This window comes from Rattus norvegicus, chromosome 8 (genome assembly GCF_036323735.1).
Source record: "Rattus norvegicus strain BN/NHsdMcwi chromosome 8, GRCr8, whole genome shotgun sequence".
NCBI lineage: Eukaryota > Metazoa > Chordata > Mammalia > Rodentia > Muridae > Rattus > Rattus norvegicus.
The window spans coordinates 28,502,208-28,525,736 of record NC_086026.1 but is presented as its reverse complement, the minus strand read 5'-3'; the positions used below and the strand labels follow the sequence as shown (position 1 = coordinate 28,525,736).

The following is a 23,529-nucleotide window of genomic DNA, read 5'->3' as shown; positions in this document are numbered from 1 at the left end:
AGGGAGTAGATTCAAGTGGACAGCAAGCTAGCTGAGGCTAGAGGCAGATGGAGGATGCCCAAGGACTGTCTGCAGTACTGGGTGGTCTTGGCCCAGACTGAATTTGTCAGGAAACAATCCATTTGTAGCAACCTCAGTGTCAAAGGACACCTCAACCTTCATTCTGAGGCACCAGGAACCTAGGAGCCAGGGGGTAGTGGGTATTTTGGTCTAGGAGAACAAATGGGATGGGGAGTTTGGGGTAATGATGTGGAGATCATGCCTCAGAAGGGTGGCTTACACAGCACATGCAGAGGGATGGAATGGGATGGGAGGTCTTCCCAGGGATACAGATGCTGCTGACTCTAGGAGACAGCCAGGAGGCAAAGGGTCTAGCACCCCAGACTCAGCACAGCTCCCCGTCATAGTCCTGCCTGCCTGTGAGCTATGGACTCATCATTGCTCTCATCCTCAGCTGCCTGCTTTCCTTGGTGTGTAAATGTCTGACCCAGGGCAAGAACCTGAAGATGAAATCTGTCTCATAACCAGAACAGGTGGAGCTTTAAGTAGATTCAAAGGTGAGCCTTAGGTGGAGAGACAAGGAACTAGGTCAGGGCGCCCCAACTGAGTTGCACAGTGAACTCTGCCTGTGGCCTGGCCTGCAGCTCGCTCCGCCTTCCTCTGGCCAAAGTCTGCTGCAGCTTCTGGGCCAGGTGCTAAGCAGATGGATTTGGCCACAGACTTGGAACCACCTAGCAGCATGCCCAGATGTCATTCAAAGGTTGACAGAGTGAAAAGCCCAGAGCTAATTTAATTTGCCCATCTGTCCTGAGGGTTGTCTCATGGCCCCTTTACTTGGGAGAGCAGATTTGATTGTAGGAGTACCTCAGGCACAGAGCCACGGCTTGTCTGCAGGCATCTTCTCCCTTCCCCCAGCAGTGCCTCTCTCTGCTAAAAAACATCTGCCTGCTGCCTCTATACACTGAGCACAGGCTAGAAGACACTGGGGTCTGCTGAGAAGCCACAGGCAGTGCTGCAATCCCTGGTTTATTCCTGGGCCTCAAACTTCTCCCTACCCAGCGGCCTGACCACTCAGCTTGTTTCTTCATTTGGAAACGGAGGCATAGGGTTAGAACATAATTCTAAAATTTACAACTTTCAACCTTCCAGAAGGTGGAGACAGATACGCTTCACCTGGCAGTGTGGATGCTTGTCCACCACCTTGGAGTGTCAAGTACTGACACCATCCATGGCCTGTTGTCCTACAACGGCATGGCAAAGGGTACAACTTGAGTCATCATGACTTCAGTACAATGGAAGCAAGGGCTCTGGAAGGTCTGCAACCTGGGGACAGTTGAGGGGTCCAAAGCCCTTGTTTGCCTGGGCCAGTTGGCCATGATGGCGCCCTCTAGTGCTCTGAAATCTGTCCCTATGCATTTGAAAGGTTCTCTTGGTGCCCTTGTTTTAGGACAAGGTATATACCCCAACTCCTGAGTCCATTCTGAATGTTTGTTTGTTTGTTTTAAAGATTTATTTATTTATATGAGTGCTCTACCTGCATGTGTGCCTGCATGACAGAAGGGGACATCAGATCCCATTACAGATGGTTGTGAGCCACCATGTGGTTGCTGAGATTTGAACTCAGGACCTCTGGATGAGCAGTCAGTGCTCTTAAATGCTGAGCCATCTCTCCATGTTTTGATTTCAAAGTAAAACCTTCTATTTCCCATCTCACTTGCACAATATGGCCTTTGGCTGGGGATGGTGCTCAGGGCTACGTGTGCATAGCACAGCTTTACTATTGGGCTAGCAGCTCTCTAACATGGACAGAAGACTGCTTCAAATAGGTGGGTAGCCAGAACCCTTATAGATCTCAGTGAGTTCAAGGCCAGTCTGGTCTACAGAGTGAGCTCCAGGGCTATGCAGAGAAATCCTGTGGGGTAGGGTTGCGGGTGGGGAGGAGAGAAGCAGTTCCAGGTTTAACTAGGCTTGCTGCATATCTGAGTAGACGGCTTTCGGAAGCAATCTGAAAAGATCCCAATCTGTAACCCCAATGGTTAGAAGGCCGAGGCAGTTGGACTGCCTTAAAGTTGAGACCAATTTAGGCTATAAATAAAGCAAGTGCTTGCCTCAAAAACAATAAAGGGGATTGGGGGAGGGGCTGGAGAGATGGCTCAGAGGTTAAGAGCACTGTCTGCTCTTCCAGAGGTCCTGAGTTCAATTCCTAGCACTCACATGATGGCTCACAACCATCTGTAATGGGGATCTGATGCCCTCTTCTGCCCTGCAGGACAATATACAGGCAGAAGACTATATACATAATAAATAAATCTTTAAAAAAAAAAAGGAAAACAACAAAAGGTCCAAATGTTTTTCTTGAATATTTCATTTGATGGTGCAGAGTGACCCAGGTTCAAAATTCCCAGCACCTACATGGTGGCTCACAATCACCTATAACTCCAGTTCTAGATGATCTTATACATTCTTCTGGTCTCCGCCAGGCACACACATGGTGCACAGACATACACGCAGGCAAACATTCATGTACATTAAAAAAAACAAATAAAAAACCAAAAGTTTGATGCTCACCAAGGTTACACAGCCAGCTCCTGTCTAAAATAAGAAGCAAAACCGAAGTTTGATGCTACAGTGTTATTTTCTCCATGTTCTCTCTAGCTACCACCTTACAACAAGGTAAGCCTCACTGGACCTGGCTTGTGAATACTGCCTGCCATGTCAGAAGCCAGTGCTGGCTCAGAACCTTCTGGATGACGCGTATGGCCTCTGTCCTTAGGTGCTGCAACGTGATCTATGAGCCCTTGAAATGCCACTCTGGGCAGGAGGTAGGGCTGTGATTTAAGCTGGTGCGTCTGGGTCAGGCTGACCAGCAGAGGCGGTGGATACAGAGGTCAGTCATGGGAGTGGCCAGCTGTGAGTACGCAAGAGAGTCCCAAGCAAACCCCCGGTGCCCAGGCATCCTTGGCTGTATCACCAACATTTGCATGGGAACACCAGGAAGGGGGAGAGGTGAGAAGATCCTCCTTGAGCAATTGCAAGCAGGACTTCCTGGAAGCTGCTGCTACTGAGGACAAGGTACCATTGCTCCGTGACCTTCCGTTTATTATCAGAATTATGGATGTTCTGTTAGTTATGTCCCTTGGCCATTTTCATCTCCACCTCTCTACCACAATGAAGCCAGACTTTTACTTAAGTTCGCTTCGCTTGCCTTCCAAGTATCAAATTTAGTTGTGTCAAAAGTATGTACAAGGGGCTGGGGATTTAGCTCAGTGGTAGAGCGCTTACCTAGGAAGCGCAAGGCCCTGGGTTCGGTCCCCAGCTCCGAAAAAAAGAACCAAAAAAAAAAAAAAAAAAGTATGTACAAAATGAGTCACTGTTGTACCTAACATCATTTTTAAAATTTTTAACAAAGTAAGGTAGGTATCTGACCAGAAAAATGAGGCAAGGCTGTCTTTCCTCAGGTGACATGTGACTATGGCTATTAGAAACCCATGCTAGAGTGACAGGACCTGATTCCAACGAAACCAAAGCTCATCACCCCCTCAGAGACTTCCTGTGATGATCCTTCGCTCTGTAGAGTATGGCTTCCTTGATACTGTCCATTTTAGTTAAGGTCACACAGAAACCAAGTATCAAGCCCCAAGACATCTGGTCCCCCAGGGTTCAATATGAGCACAGTCACTGTCCCACTAGGTGCACAGCATCAGCTCTCACTTTTACTACATATAAGGAGTCTGGGCCCTGCAATAGAGCCATCTTGAGAAACCAACTTGGAGAGAGAGTGTTCATCTTTCTAACTGCACTGTGATCATGTCCTCTGTGCTCTGCAGACTGTTCTGTTCATGCTCGGTGAGTCATCTGTTACATCCCGGACAATGACATGAGGTGAAGGAAGCATTCAGCACAAATGACAAAACGGCTCCTCTGAAAGTAACCGGGGCCTTGGCACTTGGTTCTTCATGAAAGCAACAAATCTTTCACAGGTACTGCTCCAGATACACCACATCCAGTGAGTGCACACACTGTCGGTGACCTGCTCACATCCAGGAAGAAAGGTCCAGCACTCAGGCCCCACAGGAGGGCACTGCAGCTCACTGCCTAGCACAGTGGATGGGTCCGGAACAGCACCCACGCTGAAGTACAGTGCTCTGTAGGTAAAGGCCTGCTAGACATCAGCAGTAGCTGTGCCCAGAACTCTCACACAGAGGATATTACAGCGGCCAGGACTTCACTCCCTGTCCAAGCCTTCCTGTCCAGAAGATGGAAACCCTGCTGCCGTGGACATGGGCTGGGCTCTTGGGCAGAGCGACTATCAGAGGGGATGCATGCTGAGCTCGGCTCAGGGTGAGGCACAGTTGCTGCACAACCTTGCTATTAACTGCCAAAATTTTGGATATCTTGAATGTCTTTCAATTCTTTAATTAAAAAATTAATGTAATGGCTCAGTATGTTTTTAAACACTTATTGTGTGGGAGCTTACAGCACAAGTACACACATGGAAGTCAGAAGACAACTTGTCAACCCTTGTCTACCATGTGGATCCCAGGTAGCAAGTTCAGGCCACTGGGCTTGGTGGCAAGTGCCTTTACCCATCAAGGTATTGTTTTGTTGTTTTCTGAGACGGGTTTTCACTATGTAGTTCAGACTAGCCTCAAACTTGTGATCATCCTGCCTCAGCCTCACTCCCAACTCCAAGACTGGGCACCAGCACAGAGTCACTCTGGCTTCGGTGTGCACTTCCTGAGATTGCGCTGTGTGCAGGAATCCTGGCACTCCTTCCCATGGTGGCTGGGTCACAAGGAACCCCCTCAGGAGGTAGGTCTGCACGCCTCGTACCCATGTTTATATCAACTTATCTTTTCACAGTATGGCAAGAATCCGCATTATCGAAAAGGCTCATCCTGTGGGGACCTGATTTTCTGAACTCTAGCTTCCCAGCCATTAATGATAGATGGATTCTGGATCCAACTGAAGGGACGATGGAAGATGGAAGGGTCTTTGCTGGTGGTTTCTTTTAAACTACTGTTTTACCCTTAAAACATCTTTACCATTTTAAAGGAAAAGATGCTCATGATATGTAAGAGGGGTCAAGGGTTGTCTTCTCAAGTGGCTATCCCAAACCTCAGGAGGGCTCACTTCAAAAGCCATCTCGTTTTCCCTCTGACCGTCAAGTTTCCCTCACTTTAGTTTGTTTCTCTTAAGAACACTGTAGGAACAGGCAAACATGTAAAAGAACACAGCCAAACTCACAAAGACGTAATAGAACAAATAAGCCAGAGGCCAGTTATTTCCAATGGATTTTTACAACTCTACCTCTAAAACAAGTATTGAAAGAAGTCACTCTCCCAACACAGTAGTCCCCCACCTACTTTCTGTGTGGAATCTGCCTGAGGTGAAAGCAGCAAATTGGAGTTGACACTTGTTTTTAAACCACTCTTGCTACATTTTCAGATCAGCTGAGGATCTGTGCCAGAACGGACTTGAGGCAGGGAACAAGTGGGTCCTGGGGGTCAACTGCAGGCCACCATTCTTGGTGGCAGGCAATAGAGCTATTTACGTTCCAATTTGCACTCACTGGTTTAGGTGCCATAACCACCCTAAAACTGTTTCACTTGCTGACTCTTCCCAGATGTATGTGCCAAGACTCACAACTTGCTATAACTCTTTTCTCTGGATGACAAAACCCTTTCGTAATTTGCTTACTGAGTCACAGAAAATTGTCACCATAAAAACTCCATTAAGGGGCAAGCCTCAGCCAATGTGTGCTGGAAAGGTAAACTAAGACAGCAAGCACTGGAAAGATGAGCAAATCCCAGGTTTCATGCTTCCCACCTTAGGCTAGTCAAGGCCTGTGTGGGAACCACACAGCATCACTCACAGTGTGATGCCAGCTTTGGCACAGCTGAAAACATGTGCTGCCTCATGTGTGGCCACTCCAGGAGTAAGTAGAACATGGTGAGATCCACAAACCCTCAACTTCTAAATGACCCTTGACACAGGGAGAGAAAGAACTACAGAAATGGAGCAGCAAGTACAAAGGCAGCAGTCATTGTCTACACAGCCACAACTAAGCACCCATCACCATACCAACAGGTGCATCTGCTGCTGCTGCAGGGCTCGCTCCTTCAGACCAGTCCCTCCTCAGACAGAGCACCTGTCACAGGCTACCTTTGCTGACACCTACAGTGCCTCTTTATCCTGCCACCTGCTCTTTGCCTGTCACTGTGGAAGATACCTATGGGAATCCCTGCTTCAGACCATAAGCCACCCTAGGACAGGCAGGAAAAAACAGACCTTCAGTGTGGCTGAGCACCAGGTCTTGCTCTCTGCTTCTCAATCACCCCCAGGAACCCTTCCGCCACTGCCTCAGCTTACCTGTCTTTGTACTTGATCACAGCGTCCACGATCTTCTTCATCTTCTTGGTGAGGTTAGGTGGGTTTGGGGACAGCTTCTCGGCAGGTGGCCGCCCACGTTTCTTCTGCTTTTTGCTCTCCTCGTCCTTGTCACGGCTGCGGGTGCTGGTGGTCGGGGTGGAGGAGCCGGCCTCGCTGTCTCGCTTACGCTTACGTGAAGATTTCTTCTGCCGGACCTCCTCTTCGATCTCCTCCAGCGTGCCCTCCTCGATAGCCTTCAGGGTCAATAGTGGTAAAATAGGACAGCCAGCACCCAGGTCGACAAAGAGAGGCCGTGATACGCACTCTTGGGGCCCGGCTAGGGAGGGAGGAAGCCCCACACTGACATCCTTCCAGCATGGCTGGCTCAGGACACAATATCTACTGGGAATCCTGACTTGTTTCCTGAAGGTAGCAAAGGCTGGTGCTCCTTTACTTTGATGCTCCACCCAGCGTCCATTCAGAAGACTGACCACACAGGATCATAAATGGACCAGGTAAAAGCCCAGCCACATCAATACAGATACCCAGAAGACCTTGCTCCAGGCTCTGTCACCATCTAAAATTCATTTATATTCATGGATTGATTGACTGATTTTGTGTGTGTGTGTGTGTGTGTGTGTGTGTGTGTACGTACATGTGTACACATATAGTTGTAGGAGTGGAGGTCCTATGGAAACTGATTCTATCGTGTGGCCCCTAGGGACTGAATTCAGGTCAGACATGGTGGTAACAGCCTTTAACTGCTGAGCTACCTCACTAGTGCCCCAGCTAGTTTTTGAAATTGTGATGAGCTATTTTAGATGTTGATTAGTATGGAGTTACAAGTGCCCACAGAGCCTAGCAGCCATCACTCTCAGCACCCTTACTCAGGCCAGTATGTGAGCCTCAGTGCAGCTTACACAGCTCAAGCTCACGGTGTTAAATGTTATCTCCTGTCACTTCTACTAATATTATTGCTGCTTATTTATTTGTTTTGATTCAGGGTTTCATGTAGCTCAGGCAGGTCTTGAACACCTGATCTGCCTGCCTCAATGCTCCCACTTCTGGGTAAGGCATGCAGCATCACGTCCATTCTTGTCCTTCTCTACAGTGTCATTGTCTTCCTTTTCTCACTCTTTGTGGTGCTGAGGATGGGATTCAGGTGACAGGTAGCAGCTTGGCAGTGTCCTGATGCACAGCCCATCTGCTGTGGATTGTTCAGTCCCGTAGCTAGCTGCACTAATTTAATTCCAACCAGTCCTTGAACACTTTAAAGTGTTTGTGTGTGTAAGATTTATTTATGGGGTCTGGGGAGAAGGCTCAGTAGTTAAGAGCACTGGCTCCTCTTCAATTTCTAGCATCCACATGGCAGCTCCCAGTGGTCTATAATCTCAATTCCAGAGGACCTGACACCCTTACACAGACATACAGAGGAAAACACCAATGCACACTAAAAGAAAGAAGACATTTAAAAAAGAAAAAAAAAAAAGATTTATACTACTCTTTTGTGTGTGTGAGAGAGAGATCCTATAGAGACCAAAACAGGGAGTCGTTAGATTGTCTGGAGCTGGAGTTAATGGTAGTTATGATATGGGTGCAGGGAGCTGTAGTGGGTAACTCTGAAAGAATCTAAGCCCTTATCACTGAGCCACCTCTCCAGCCTTGTCCTGCTGTGAGTAAGACCCAACTCCTTACACAGGCTTGCCAAGGCCCTGGCCCCAGTTACAAGCTCCACACCCTTCCATTGCTGCTAGAGCTGGGGAGACTGTCAGCCGACTCTCCTGAAATCAGCTTCCTCATGGTGAAAGTACTGAGGTGAAGGACACATTAAACAACAATAGTTAACTTAAAAGAATCCTCTAAGAGAACCTGGGATCAGGGGAAGAACCTAGATCCAAAACACCTAGCAGTTCAATGTTTCACACCTAAGGCTCTGAAGACAGTCACACAACATGTATGGTCTGGCCAAATCTCACCAGAAAGTGACAACTGAGCTTCAAGCTGAAGCAGGATAGAGAGGGGCAGCATCTGGATCAAGAAAGCAGCATTCGGGACATGTAGTAGTAGAAGAGACACAACTGTGGGCTCCTCTGCACACACAGGAATAAGCAACTGTTCCCCAAATTCATATTTACTCAGAAGTGCAAAAAGTGCGTGCCTTATATAGACATGAGGTCCATGTCATCAGTTGCTGATTTTGTTTTGGCAGGAGCAGTACTGACTGAATTCTGGACCTCAAACATGCTGTCCTAGCACAGAGCAGCAGCTCCAGCTCTCGCTTTATAATTTAATTACATGTGGGAATCAGATCTCCTGGAGCTGGAGCTGGAGGTGGTTGAGGGCCGCCTGATGTGAGTGTTGGCAACTGAACTTGGGTCCCTCTGTAATAGCAGGATATCCTCTTAACCACTGAGCCATTTCTCATGCCCTCCAGCCTCTTGTCTTGGGGAGGGTAGCTATTAGTAAGAACTGTTGGAGCCACAGAAACTAAAAGAGCCAAGGATATTGTCCAGGGTCTCTGAGGGAACAGGACCCTGCTGGCAAATTGCCTTCAGTATCCTGGTTCTCCGCAAATGTTTCATAATTACATTGAGTGGCCCAATCATGGTACTTTATCTAAGCAGTCTGAGAAAGAGAAGACAGGCCTGGGTAGTGGTCAGGTGAGCCAGAAGATCTGGGCACCCAGAATGACCAGCCTGAAGAGTGTCACTAATCACATGTCCACTAGCACGATGGGAGAGGACCAGCTTTAGAGGTTTCATTAATGTAAACTAAATGTTTTAAAAAGCAAGGTCTCCAGTAATCCAGGGCAGCCTTGAATTTTAGATTTCGTACCTCTTCCTCACAAGTGCTAGGGTAACAGGCATGTGCTACTATACCATACCTGACTTTATAACTGCAAATTTATTACAATTTAAGATGTGCTCCCTGTGAAAAATGTTCTCTTCAGCAAATGCTGCCAGGACAGCTGGATGTGCACATATAGCATTCATTTTAGACCCCATTCTCATACTATAGAAAACGTAAAACAAATCACAGAACTTAATGTATGAAATAAAATATGAGGACTGGGAGATATCTCAGTAGGAAAGCCACTGCTGTGCAAGCTAAGGACCTGAATTTAGCTCTCTAGTGCTCACATAAACGCCAGGAACGGTGGCATGCATCCTTAGCCCTGGCATGGGTATAAAGAGATGTCCTGGGCTGGAGAGATGGCTCAGCGGTTAAGAGCACTGACTGCTCTTCCAGAGGTCCTGAGTTCTATTCCCAGCAACCACATGGTGGCTCACAACCATCTGAAATGAGATCTGATGCCCTCTTCTGGTGTGTCTGAAGACAGCAACAATATACAAATAAATAAACAAACAAATAAATAAATAATTAACAAAGAAAGAAAGAAAGAAAGAAAGAAAGAAAGAGAGAAAGGAAGAAAGAAAGAAAGAGATGTCCTTGAGTTTAATGTCCAACCAGTTTAGCCAATAGTTAACACCAAAAGGGCCAGAGAGAAGGCTCAGTGGTTGAAAGCACATGCTGCTCTTCCAGAGGACCTGGGTTCTATTTCCCACACGACCATCTCTAACTCTAGTTTCAGGAGGTCTGAAGCCCTCTTATGGCCTCTGTAGGCACAGATATACAGGCAGGCAAAGCCCCCACATACCTAAAGTAAGTCTCTAGGGAAAAAAATACCACGAGACACTTGTGAAGTAATATTTTTTAAAGATGTATTTTTTTAAATAAGATTTTTTTTTTAGAATTATTTATTTATGTAGATGAGTACACTGCAGCTGTCTTCAGACACACCAGAAGAGGGCATCAGATCCCATTACAGATGGTTGTGAGCCAACATGTGGTTGCTAGGAATTGAACCAAGGTCCTTTGCAACAAGTCTTGTTGGTTAACATTCAGCCAATTCTCTAGCCCCGAAGTGTTCTACTTTTAATAGAAGTAAAACTACAAAACAAAAGGCAAAGCCAGGCCACTGGGGCACATCTTTAGTCCCAACACTTGGGAGAGGGAGGCAGGAAGATCACCATGAGTTTGAACACAGCCTTGGGAACATAACTATCAGGCCAGCTAGGGCTGAAACAGCAGACTACCCCATAAAGTATAAAGAAAATCAAGACAGAAAATAGGGATAAATCTTTGTACCTAGAATTTGGCAAGTTTTAAATATGCATCAAAGCATAAATAAGATAAATAGCACCAGGATGGCTCATAAGAGCTCACCACCAAGCCCCAGATGGCATGATGGAAGAGAACAGTCTCCTGCAAATCCTCTGACTTCCACATGGCATGGTATGTGTGCTGGCACTCATACCCAAATATGTACATACAAAACGGTCATAAATAACTTTAAGGGGAGGGGCAGGAGAGTGACTCAGGGGTTAATAGCTCAGACTACTTCTGCAGCGAATCTATTTCAATTCTTAGCATCCATGTCAGGTGGCTTAGAACCTCTACCCCTGCCCTGCAACTCCATCTTCAGGGGTCAGATGCCCTCTTCTAAACTTACTGGCTGTGAGCATGGACAAACGTACACAAATAAAAAACAAAATAAATATAAATAATATATAAATAATATAATAAATAAAGAAGAAAAAGGAAGAGGAGGTTAAAAGGAAAACAGAGGGCTGAAGAGATGGCTCAGTGGTTAAGAGCACTGACTGCTCTCCCAGAGGTCCTGAGTTCAAATCCCAGCAACCACATGGTGGCTCACAACCATCTGTAATGAGATTTGATGCCCTCTTCTGGTACGTCTGAAGACAGTGACAGTGTACTTATATACATTAAATAACTCTTTAAAAAAAAAAAAAAAGGAAAGCAGAGAAGGGGGATCTACCTCTAAGTGTATTTATGATAAGCAACTTTAAAGATATATTGGGGCTGGCAAAATGGCTAAGCAAAGGTAGCTTGTCGCGAATCTGATGACCTGAGTTTGGTCTCCATGATGTACATAGTAAAAGGTCAGACGTGCCTCTTATCAAGTTGTTCTTTGACCTCCACATATGCCATGGCTTTGGTGCACCGCTCCACAGCCCCCACATATGCACATTTCAAATAAATAGAAACATAATTTAAAATTTTTAAAAAGAGAAAGTAGGCACTACTGTGTATTTATAGTTCCAGCTACTCATGAGGCTGAGGCAGGAGGACTGCTTGAGCCCAGGAGCTGGAAACTAAAATGGGCAATGCAGTAAGACTATCTTTTCAAAGAAACACAAACAAACTTTTCCAGAAGATACAGGAATGGGCAAGAAACAAAAAAAACACACAGCCAAGGCAAGCTGTGACAGGCGTTAGTGAGGCCTGGCACCCATGTGGCTGGCCATTTGTTCTACTGATACCACTCCCAGGTACCCATAAGGCAAGCACCCACGGTCACTGTATATTACCCAAGACAGTCCCTCAAAGGAGGCAGCCCAAACACCCACCACCTGGTGAACAGAAAGATAACGAAGTGCACTCCAGAACGCTGCACCAAGGTGCTATGCTCACAACGGTTACATGAGTGGAAGGGTAGCGTGTTGCTTGTGTGTAATGAGAGGACTTGGACGGGTGGGTAGAACACAGCAAGAGAAAAAGGCTGGAGAGATGGCTCAGTGGTTAAGAGCACTGACTGCTCTTTCAAAGGTACTGAGTTCAATTCCTAGCAACCACATGGTGGCTCACAACCGTCTGTAATGGAATCCGATGCCTTCTTCTGGTGCTGACAGTGTGCTCACATACATGTAATAAATAAATCTTTAAAAAAATATTGAAAAAAAAAAAAAAGAGTGCAAGGACAGCCTGGGCTACACAAAACATGAAAGTATGCCAATTGGTCAACTAAAAACATCTAAGTAGTGCTCACTGGTGGCACACACACCAAAACTGGAATAAAGAGGCTTAGTATGGCCCCGGCCAAGGATGACACACAAATCTGCGAATATTCCGTATTTAAAAACAAAACTTGCTAAGGGCACTAGTGGCCACCAGTGTAATACAATAGAGGAGTGACAGAAGCAAGCAGGAAGAGTGGGGCTTTGGGGGATGATGCGGCTGCTCTAACCTGATAGGAAGGCTGCCTGACTCTAGCAATGGACCTTCAAAGGGATCTATGAGTGACATGGACATCCCACCTCAGAAACCTGTACACAAAACTCAGCAATGTGACGACTTGAATAAAGCCTCCTAGTGCTTTGTAAATGTAAATCAGGGGACAAGTCCTTTAGGCGTGCCTTACCACACAAAGGACTATCTTCCTGGAGTTCCTGTCCTAGGTTCTGGAGAATTCTGAGGAGTGCCCCTTCCAAGGTTTCTTTGACTTCATAGCAGGTTCTTTTCTTTGACAAGGTCTTGTCATGTAACCCAGGTTGGCCTTGAACTCTTGCCTCAACCTCAGAATTAGAGATTTCACTATCACTCTGGCTTCTCTGATGTGCTCTAGATGAGGCTCTTCTGAGCTCCCAGGACTACCTGGCCACACAGCAGGACCACACAGATCACTCTTGGATTGCCACCTGCCTTCTTATAATAGCTACTTCTGGGCTGTGCTCACAACATGACCTTAGGGCTAGATTGGGGATCACTAACACCAATGCAGGCCCTGATGCCAGACCTCAGGTACTCTTCAGCTGTGATCTCACTCACCATCTGCAATGCTGGCTGGACAGCTGCTATGTGCTCTCCCCTCTGTGTGCCTAGGGGCAGGCAGCTTAGCTGTAGGCAGGGACCTGAAACCTCAGTCCTCTCCAAAGCCAGGCTGGGAGCCTCGCTCCTTGCTACCCCCAGGGGAATTTGCTGATCATTTTTATAAGGCTCTCTCATCAGTTAATCTCATAAAAAAGGTAAGCACCTACTAAGAGAGCTCACAAGAGCTGGAAGCATACTAATTGCTGGCTCCTTCTAGTGACAGCTATAGAGATAGAAGCTAATCATCCTATGTCCTGTTGAAAGCCATTCAGTGGTGGATACAGCCTACAGTCAACAATGTGGGAGGGTATCAGTTTGGATGAGCCAACAAGGCCAGCCTCTACTCCCAACCACGCCTGGCACAGTCTGCGGCGCACAGCCCTCTCAGGCATGTACCTTGAGCCACTGCTTCTCTGTCAGTGAGTCGCTGTAGTCTACCTCCTTGCGGTGGCGAGAACCACGGCCGAACATCTTTTCCTCTTCCTCTTCACATGTCAGCCGCTCTACCTCTGCATCATCCTTGATGATCCAGGATGGAAGCTCATCCTCTTCCATCAGGCGTGGCTTCCGCTTGGGGTTGCGGGCTTCTTCACGCCGGCGGTCCAAGTCCATGCGCTATGATGTGGGTGGTGGGCAGAGGGTGGAAGCAGTTAGCACAGTAAACAAGAGCCCTCAGAATGGGCCTCGCAGGGACGCTAGGTGGTGAAGAGTTACACAGCAGTGCTTCACTCTGGGGATTGACCCAGCCTGGATGCTACAGCGGACCTTGGGGTAGGAGGTTGGACCGTGGAACACAAGAATGTCCACAGGGCAGCCTTAGTGGAAAATACCAGGCCTTCTGAGTTCAGATGGAACTGAAAAAGCTCCATCTAAATTTCACACTAATACCTAGCGGCATGGGGGAATATCTGTAGCCCAGGCCCTAGATAGCCCCTCAACTCCTCTATAAAGGGAGGGAGCCTTTGGGCAAGCAGCCCAGATTCTACAGAAATGGCAGTGTGGTATCCCTCGCTATCCCTACAACATGAGGGTCAGCTGGAGGTTTTAGGAAGCTGTTTGAAGAGGAACATCCGCTCCAGTAGCCACAGAAATGCCATTATCATCACTGTCTGTGTGGTCCCAGTCCCGGTGCTCACCATGAAGAGGTCAAATTCTTCTTCGTGCCGGGCAATCATCTGGTTGACGGTCTCATCATCAGGCACCTCATCTTCCTCCTACAAGATTGCAAAGCTTTAGTCTGACTGTGGTGGGGCTGGGTTGGGTGGTGGCCAGGCTCGAAGGCGAGCGGCGGAATCCGTCCAAAGATGAGTTGATGAGCTGAAGGTCCCAGGCTGGCTGCGGTGGAGGAGCCCACGCGTCAGCAAGAGGCACACACATTCGCACAAGCACACGCACGTTTCGTGGGGTTAGGCCCTTGCTGGCCAGTCTCAGCAAGAAGCTGAGTTGAGTGGGCGTGGAGACTGAACTACCCCTCTCACCTTTAGAGGTGGCTCCTCCAAGTCGGGGTTGACGCCCGCTGGCGGAGGGGCAGTGTGGGCGAAGCTGGCACTGCCGCTGCCCGTGCTGCAGTGTCTGCTCTGTGGATAAATACAGGACTTCAGTCTCCAGGGCTGTCAATGCGGCCGTCTGTCACCAGCAGTTTAGAAAAAAACCCACTTCAAAGGGAAAGCAAGTGCGCATCCTCTTTCTGCTCAGCCCACACTCCCTTTACTCCAAAGGGATGCAAAAAAATAAAAATAAAAAACCAAAAAACCAAAAACAAAAACCAAGAGTGCAAAAAAGGTACAAAACCGAAAACGAAAGCCTCATGCATCCACCACTCACGCTTGGCCAGGCTGGCGCCATGCTCACCTCGTCCTGCTCCTCGTGCTCCAGGATGGCCTGCAGGAAGGCACGCCTCTCATGGCTGGAAGACTTCTGGTCAAACATGCCTGCCTGGATGACCTTCTGATCCACATTGAGTTTGTATTTAGCAGCAGCCAGTATCTTCTCTTCCACACTGTTGACGGTGCACAGGCGAAGCACACGCACCTCATTCTGCTGCCCAATCCGATGGGCACGATCCTGTGCTTGCAGGTCCTTGAGAGAGGAGGTAGGTCAGTCTAGGGATTCTAGACATCTACCTTAGCCTTGGCCTGCAGCTTCATAAGCCAGAAACCCCAAGTGGACCTGTGACTTGTCCCTAGGAGCCTGGAGGGGACTTGTACCCATAACAGACATCTGCTTTCCTGGGACCCAATGAACCCCCACCCCTCTTGTATTTTAGTGTAAGTTTGTGTTTGTGTGTGTGTGTGTGTGTGTGTGTGTGTGTGTGTGTGTGTGTGTAAGTACCCACTGGGCACAGGACAGGGTGTTAGAGAACCTGGAACTGGAGCTGCTGGGTGCATCTTGGTGCTCTGCACGTGTATCTGCTGAGTCACCTCTCCAGCCCGGGATACTTTTTTTTTTTTTTTTTTTTTTTTTTTTTTGAGGAAGACTCCTAGGGCAACACTCTAGGGAGCCATTGTCACAGCTCCACAGCATGGCCATGTCCCAGCTGTGGGCTTTGGCACTGCTGTGCATCCTGGGCCCAAGCCAAACACTTATGAACCTACTACTGATCACAGAAGCTCTCTCAGCTTCAGGACACATAGAGCAGATGGGTGTGAGGAGGATGGAATACGGAATAGAGCAGTCAGTTCCTGACAGTGTGGCAGTGAGGCTGCCAATGGAATTTCTGCCATTTCTAGCAGAGACTGTCTGGAATTCTCTTTGGGCCAGGAGCTGTGTAGGCAGGCTGAGTGTCAACAATGTTCTTCAACTTGAGACTCATACCTGATCATAGGAACAAAAGGACTTGTTTGACAGTTGGTCTGAGTACATCAGGATGCCTGCTGTCATGGCTGGCACTGATGCTGTGCTCCTGCTGGCCCTGCACTGGCCTCTGCTTGACTGCTATTACCTAACCACCTCTTAGGAAATGGCCCATCAGTAGCATCTGGGCAGGAACTACACTGATATTCATTACAGTGACCACCTAGGCCACTGGCCATCAAATGTGCCAGGCTGGAGCAAGGACATGCCAGAGATTGTCAGTGAGTGGCCAGCATGTGAAGATAATTCCTCATTACTGTGGCAGCCACTCATTTTAGTTAGAGCTGATCTGACAAGCAGTGTCTCTTAGCCTTCCTAACGCTGAGACCCTTTCATACAGTTCCTCATGTGGTAACCCCCAACCATAACATTACATTTGTTGCTACTTTAGAAAATTAATTTTAATACCCGTCATGAATTATACTGTAAATGTCTGTGTTTTCTGATGGTCTTAGGTGGGCCCCAAGGTGTTGCAACTCACAGGTTGAGAAACCGTTGGCCTAGAGGGACCTTGTAAAAGTGCCCCAAGAGCAAAAAACTAAATTTCTTTGAGACTAATGGTCATTGGATAAACAGAAACACTTGCCCATTAGGCTGGAAGAAAAAAATGTCTCGGATCTGCTAGACTCTGGAACACCTTGAGGCAGAGGAACAGTCAAATAGCTTTCTTTACTATTGTCTCCTCTGGAGAGGTGGTGGGCAATGAATGATTGCTAAATGGGACAGGAACATACCAGTACACAGCAAACACGTCATCAGTGTGTGCCTGGCTGACGCAGAATGATGGTCAGAGTGGGGACCAGCTCACCTTATGTCTTAGCATGTGCTTTACAAACGAAACCCATACAGTATAACCAAATGAGACAGTGCAAATCTGCTACTCAGCTTCAAACTGCTAAATGTACGAGTCAGCACACCACAACAGCTTCGGTAGAGGGGCCTTAGGGCAAATGTGGCCAGGAACCAAGAAGAGGTAATAAACAGAGCTTGCAAGGGCCTGGTTCTGCTGAGTAGGAGTGTGTGGGTCTTAGGACAGGTCTGGAAGGGCTGCACCCCCATGACGAGTAATCGTCAACACTGTAGATAGACTAGCTTGTTTGCTACTTTTTTCTCAGCTGTGAAATCCAAGAACCATATTATTGTAACGTTAAGGATGGAGCCTGGAGCCTCATGTGGGTGAGACAAAGGCTCTATCCCTGAGTTGACTACTGCCCACATATACCAAGAAATAAAAAGACGATCATTGGAAAAATAGCTCCTCAAACCAGGGTGAGGTCACTTTCACTTTGAAAAGACGGAGGGAAACATGACCACTGTGGAACGTGGTCACAAATGTACTTCTCACGGCTCCCAGGACAGTGAGAACATCAGGGAGGAAGTAGACACTAAGACAGGAGATGTCTCCTCTCCTCTGCCAGTGCATTTACCTGGTGAGGATTCCAGTCACTGTCAAAGATGATCACAGTGTCAGCTGACTGCAGATTCAGGCCCAGCCCCCCAGCACGGGTACTGAGTAGGAAAATGAAATACTCAGAGCCAGGCTCATTAAAGGTTTTCAACAGCATGCCCCGGTCTTCTGCTTTTGTGGTTCCTGATAGGCACAGGAGAAGAGGGTTAGAAGGGTGACAGGGATGGGAGATCCAAAGGAGCTTGTATCCTGGCATCAGGGATGGTGTCGCAGGTCTCAAGCACCAGAGATGTACTTTATGGAGTGTAAAGGGTTAACCAGACAGCGACCTGGAGGTACAGCTTGTTTTTACTGAATGCTACCATGATCAGGAGATTAAAAGGGGGTAGGGGGTGGGTCACAGACCAGCTGTCTCTGTACGACACAAGGCACTGGAAGAAGAAGATGCTGGCAGGCTCCTGGGCTGCCATCTTTAGGTGCAATGCTTCTTGACACTTGTTCACTCTGTCCTACATGAGGAGAAACACCACACAACTAATAAGGCTGATGCCATACTCTGACGAGGAGCACAGTATCTCAGCATCAGTGGCCTAGCATGATGAAATGAACCACTAGCTACAGGGTTGGCACACACCCTTAACTCTCTTGTAGTAAGTTTGGCTAGTTTTAAGAAAAATCTATACAGAAGAGCTATAACCACCACAGCCTTCCTTGGGCTCCTAGCTCACAGAGGGTAATAGGCCTACATCTCATACTTGCCACACTGTGTTCCTTGACCTTCTGCCCTGCTCCTGGAGCAGCTATGCCATCAGTCTCCTTAGCGACACATGCAATACACACAGCAGAAACCAAATAGATAAAAGTCCTTAGGCTCCTTCTCAAGAAGACAGGGACCTGCATAAAGTAGGACCTGGTATTCACAAGGACAGGAGAGGCAGCTGAAGAGGTCCAGCCATTTGAACCTCAACAGTGTTTGGCCAGCACTGAGATATGTGAACATATAGAACAAGATATTGGTTTAGCGGGATTGGGGATTTAGCTCAGTGGTAGAGCGCTTGCCTAGCAAGCACAAGGCCCTGGGTTAGGTCCCCAGCTCTGGGGGGGGGGGGGTGGGGGGGGGGGAGATACTGGTTTAGCAAAGGTGGCCCTGGAGCATTCTAAGGAGAGGCTAGGGCCAGAGGGATGTATAGGAGTTCTGGTCAGCATGTTCTAGAAGCTCCACAGAATCAGACAAAAAGATAAAGCAATCAAGCACAGATTGTTAGTCCCTGAAACATCTTTAAGATGCAGTACAAAATTAAAAGGTTCAGGGCTAGAGAGATGGCTCAGCGGTGAAGAGCACTGACTGCTCTTCTAGAGGTCCTGAGTTCAAATCCCAGCAACATGGTGGCTCACAACCATCTGTAATGAGGTCTGATGTCCTCTTCTGGTGTGTCTGAAGACAGTTACAATGTACTCATATATAATAAGTAAATAAATCTTTAAAAAAAATGAAAAAGTCCAGGGTACAGGGAGATGGGTCAGAGGCAGAGGTCTATAGTAAGACACACCTAGCAAGCCCAATACAGGCTCTGCAAGGAAAACAGAAAGCTGTTAACTAAGTCTTGTTGGTTCTGAGGTCCTTAACAATGTTGGCAATGGGACACTAACTTCAGGGCTTCCTCGATTACTTGTTCTGTTAACAATGCTGGCCCCCTGAAGTATCTTTTGGAGAGCAAGGAAGGTGGAAAGACATACTGTGGCAATTGGTACACAGAGCCTCTGGGGCAGCGCAGGACCTTGCCTGCAAGCAGGTCAGGGTCCTGTTGCAACTGATTGTCATTCAGCTCTGGGCCAAGCCTGTTAGAGGCCTTAGCAAAGCAGTGCAGGGCAACAGGTGGCTGGGAGCTGGGTGAAAGATTGGTATTTCTGTTGCTAACACTGGGCAGTGGTAGAGCCACTGTAAGGATGAGGCCAAGAACGGAGGAGAGCTGCATGTGGGTGCATCTCTACTGGACAGAGAACTCTCAAGGTTCCCTTTTAGCAGGGTTCTTAAGTTCGTGGCCATGTGACAACGATGTATGTAACTGAAGCTGAAATGGCACTGTCAGAACCCGTAACACATACTCCAGCACTCCAGTGAAGACTTGAGCAAACAGGAGACTAAACACCTTCAGTTCAGGCCTCCCCCAGGTTCTCCTCCTTGTTCCAGGAAGCTAGGATGTTCTCAGATTCAGTGTATATACCGGACTCCATTCCAGATAACCAGGTCAGGAAGGAAGACCTCACACACACTGTCGTCTACTCACCGTCAAGCCTGAGGTATTTGAAGCCACGGTATGCAAAGTAGTCTTCCATGATGGTCATGAGGGAGGTCATTTGGCAGAAGAGTAGCACTTTATGGTTTGTTGCACGGAGTTTGGGTAGAATTCTATCAAGAAGTTCAAATTTCCCTGAGGCACGATATAGGTCCAATCTAGTCCATGGAGGGAAGAAGAGAAACATTGAGTCCCTCCTTCACAGGCCTGTGAGGTCACAGATATGTGTGCTACATCTAGGATGCTGGGCAAACTCAAGGAAAGAAGTGGCTTCCCAAGCAGACCTGCCCACAGCTACACACAGCTGAGGTCACTCCTGGCAAGGGGTAGTGCCAGGGACCACATATCTACATGCCATCTTACCAGATCACATGGAGAATAAAAATGTGAGATCAGACATGATGGCCAGTGGGCTGGGGAGTTAAGTATTTGTCCCGTAAGCTTACTGATCTGAGTTCAGGCCCTAAAACCTATGTAAAGGCAGAAAGAAATGACTCCACAAAGGAACAGAGCTGAGGTGAAGCTGCTCTGAGGATGGTGGGTCTACCTGCCACCATAAGGTTAGGACAGCTCACACTATGGTAAAGAATCTGCATAGGATAGTGAAGCACTTGTCAAGGACAGAGAGTGAGGCCCTGGGCCCAATCTCCAGTGCAGCAAAAAACACTGCCACCATCTAATCATGTCCTTCCAGATCAAACTGAAGGGCTGGAGATGAGGCCTAACCAAGAATGTCAGAAAAAGGCACACAGGGATATTCTAGAGATGGCATCTAAGGTCAGCACCATGAGCTGGTGTCCGAGCACATGGAGGGCTGAGGCACAAGGGCCCCAACTGTTTCAGGAGGAAGATGACACAGTTACATAAAAGCCTAGGTCACACATTGTGACCATGTCCCACCCGAGAGAAAGAAGTAAAGCCTGCATTGAAGCTGCAGGAAAGGTGGTCCCAGGGCATCAAGTGTAGAGTGGGTGGACTGAGGCTCAGGCAGAACAGAAGCTGCCTGGCATTACACTATGGGCAGTGGAGCTAAGGTCTGGAGGCCTCGGCTAGCAGATAAATGCTAACCATACCAACCAAGACTACAACCCCCTCAGCAGACTGCTACCCATTCTCAGAGCTGGGAAGCTTCTCACCCTTGCACGATGCCACCGGTGAACCCCAGGTGCTCAGAGAAGGACTCCTGCAACAGGACAAGAGATGGATCAGTGCCAAGGCAAGAAGGAACTGCCCAGTCAACCCATTTTCCAGACAGCTACTGCAGAGGACTGAGAGGTATCTGTGGCCTACAGTGGCACAGAGTACAGATGTGGATGTCCAGCTTGGACTCAGTGCACCAATGCCAACCCTCATGCTTTTGCTGTGAAGGGTAGGAAGAAGGCTAGGTGACATTAGGCACCAATGTGAACATCTCCGACTACCCTGAAATGGAACGCCAAAGCATCAGAGGTCTTGAATGACCTTGAAACTGTACACTAAGAATACAAACATATGCTTGCTTTTGGGGAGCAAAAGACTGAGGTATGGACTTGACTGATGTCATCTATGCAGCACTTCATAACCTGGGGTAGGAAGCCCTGACAGACATTTGTGACCTCAGCTCTGGGAATATTTCCCCAAGGAGGCGCCCCCAAATCCACAGAAAAGACCTACAAAGTGACTTGTTTAAAGAAATGTTTATCATGTATACAGTGTTCTGTCTACATGTATGTCTGTAGGCCAGATCTCATTACAAATGGTCATGAGCTACCAGGAGGTTGCTGGGAATTGAACTCAGGACCTCTAGAAGAAAAGCAGGTTCTCTTAACCTTTGAGCCATTTCTTCAGCCCAGAGGTGACTCTTGAGCAAACAGTTTTAGAGACTTTCATTTTCAGTCCCATGATGGGTCTGCTAAGCACCAGTGAACTGGGCCCACTCCAAATCTGAACATGTGTTTCCTTGTCAAAGGCCTAGGTAACACTGCCCAGTGCTGACGGATGTGCATCCCCCCCGCTCCCCGCCTAAATACTAGCAAAAGGAAATTTTAACAGATACAGATGTAAAGACAGTGGCTAGTAAAAATACCTTAACCCTTTTTAGTTAGCATGTTTCAAGACCGGTTTCCCTTTCTCTGTGTGGCCCTGGCTGTCCTAGAACTTTCTCTGTAGAGCAGGTTGGCCTTTAACTCCGAGATTCACCTGCCTCTGCCTCCTGGACCATGCCTGCTGCCTTTTTTGTTGTTTTGTTGATATGGGGTCCACCTACTTAGCCTTGGCTGTCCTGGAACTCAAAGAGGTCCACCCTGGTCTGCCTCCTGAGTTCTGGGACTAAAGTAGTAGTTCACTATGCCCAGCTCCTTAGCCATTCTTTTTTTTTTTTTTTTTTAAAGATTTATTTATTTATTATATATGAGTACACTGTAGCTGTCTTCAAATACACCAGAAGAGGGCATCAGATCTCTTTACAGATGGTTGTGAGCCACCATGTGGTTGCTGGGAATTGAACTCAGGACCTCTGGAAGAGTAGTCGGGTGCTCTTAACCACTGAGCCATCTCTCCAGCCCCTCCTTAGCCATTCTTAAGAACATCCCAAGGACTGAGTAGACTGATACCTTTGTCCCTCAAGGCCCTGCTGTACTCATGATGACCTAAGTTGGATTCCTGGCACTTAGGTAGAAGCCAAGCTTGCTGACAGATGTGGAGAAAAACAGATCTGTGGAGCTCATTAGCCATCATGTCTAAAAAGTTAATGAGCTCCAAGTTTAACAAAAGATATTATCTACAAAACGTAGGCAGAGGTTAGTAGAGGGTATCAACCTCTGGCCTACACATATGTGCACACACACATATGCGCACACACATGCCCGCAGGCATCAGGGACAAGCGCCCAGCTCTGCCACCAGGAGCCAGGTCACTGGGCTGTGGCCTTACCTCAATGTGCTGGAACATGTAGGGGTGGTTGCAGATCTTGCGCAGCTGCATGATAGTGTTCATCAGCGTCTTGGTGCCACCTTTGCCCTGCAGAAGCACAAGAGATGGTCCAAAATGGAGTCCTGCCTTTGGGCAAGATGGAGGTGAGCAGGGGACTGGGCAGGGTGGTGGTTATCTTTGTGACAGTTGGGAGAGGCAGGTGTCTCTGAGAAGTCCTAAGAGACAAGCTGGCACAGGGATGAACGTAAGCAAATGTGGCAGCCAGGGGAGGGCAAGCACACCCACTCTCTGCAGCTACACATGGAAGGGTGTGGTGGTCTGTACCAGAACAGAAGCAAAGAGCACAGTGCTTCAATGCACAGGTAAGAAAGGGGCTGAACAACAGAGGCACGCTGAAGGCTATGGCTGGGGTGCTGGGTACAGACTGCAGGGACAGGCCCAGGCCTGCTTAAAGGAGGTGAAGGATGACACTCTTGAGTGCTCCCAGTAATAGCAAGAGGAAGGGCAAAGAGGCCATGACGGATAAGGTGGCTCTTCAGCTGCTGGGTAAGTGGAGCTCCAACTCTGGATCAGTTAGCCCTGTGTCTCCTGCTGTCATGAGGAAGGCAGTGTCTCAAACAAGGGAACTCCAGAAAACAGCCCAATAAGCATCCTCAAACCAGCATTCCAGACATGGCTGTCTGAAGGCCCGAGGGTCCAGGGCCAGGTATGGTCTCCTGGGAAGAGTGCGCACTCCTCTGAATCCCTGCTGTTCTTGATTTACCCTCCTCCTTTCAGACAATCGTCAAATAGGGAAGAAGAACCTGGAACCAACCTTCTTGTCCTTCTCAGAGCCGTCAGTCAACAGCACACCTTTGGCCTGCATGTGACGGTAGAGCACACGCTGCAGGGCTGACATGTCACATTTGATGACATATTCTACCTGTGGAGAAAAGAACACTCTCAGGCCATATAAGCTTAGACTGGGCTGCCTGTGCCAAGTGGATGGAGTCTTGTGACCAGCACTGATTAGGACAT

At 48.0% G+C, this 23,529-nt stretch overlaps 1 protein-coding gene and 1 long non-coding RNA gene across 12 annotated transcripts in view; one reads left to right on the top strand and one right to left on the bottom strand.

Annotated features, from left to right (window-relative positions):
- Positions 1–23,529, bottom strand: part of Smarca4 (SWI/SNF related, matrix associated, actin dependent regulator of chromatin, subfamily a, member 4) — a 96,702-nt gene that overhangs the window by 9,335 nt on the left and 63,838 nt on the right. For 5 of the 11 annotated variants that reach the window (XM_063264830.1, XM_063264832.1, XM_063264835.1 and 2 more), the window contains exons 21-30: positions 23,327–23,434; positions 22,513–22,599; positions 20,739–20,785; positions 19,594–19,760; positions 17,325–17,488; positions 14,896–15,123; positions 14,523–14,621; positions 14,181–14,258; positions 13,442–13,659; positions 6,373–6,636 (exon numbers count right to left, since the gene is read on the bottom strand). In XM_063264830.1, the coding sequence (XP_063120900.1) occupies positions 6,373–6,636; positions 13,442–13,659; positions 14,181–14,258; positions 14,523–14,621; positions 14,896–15,123; positions 17,325–17,488; positions 19,594–19,760; positions 20,739–20,785; positions 22,513–22,599; positions 23,327–23,434 (1,460 nt within the window). Of the gene's footprint in view, positions 1–6,372; positions 6,637–13,440; positions 13,660–14,180; positions 14,259–14,522; positions 14,622–14,895; positions 15,124–17,324; positions 17,489–19,593; positions 19,761–20,738; positions 20,786–22,512; positions 22,600–23,326; positions 23,435–23,529 lie in introns of all 11 variants that reach the window. The other 6 variants (XM_006242598.4, XM_006242599.4, XM_006242601.4 and 3 more) reach the window with 3 other exon arrangements.
- LOC134480145 (uncharacterized) lies at positions 2,443–4,435 on the top strand. The gene is made up of 2 exons (XR_010054327.1): positions 2,443–3,072; positions 3,828–4,435. It is a non-coding gene; the product is annotated as an uncharacterized LOC134480145 (long non-coding RNA).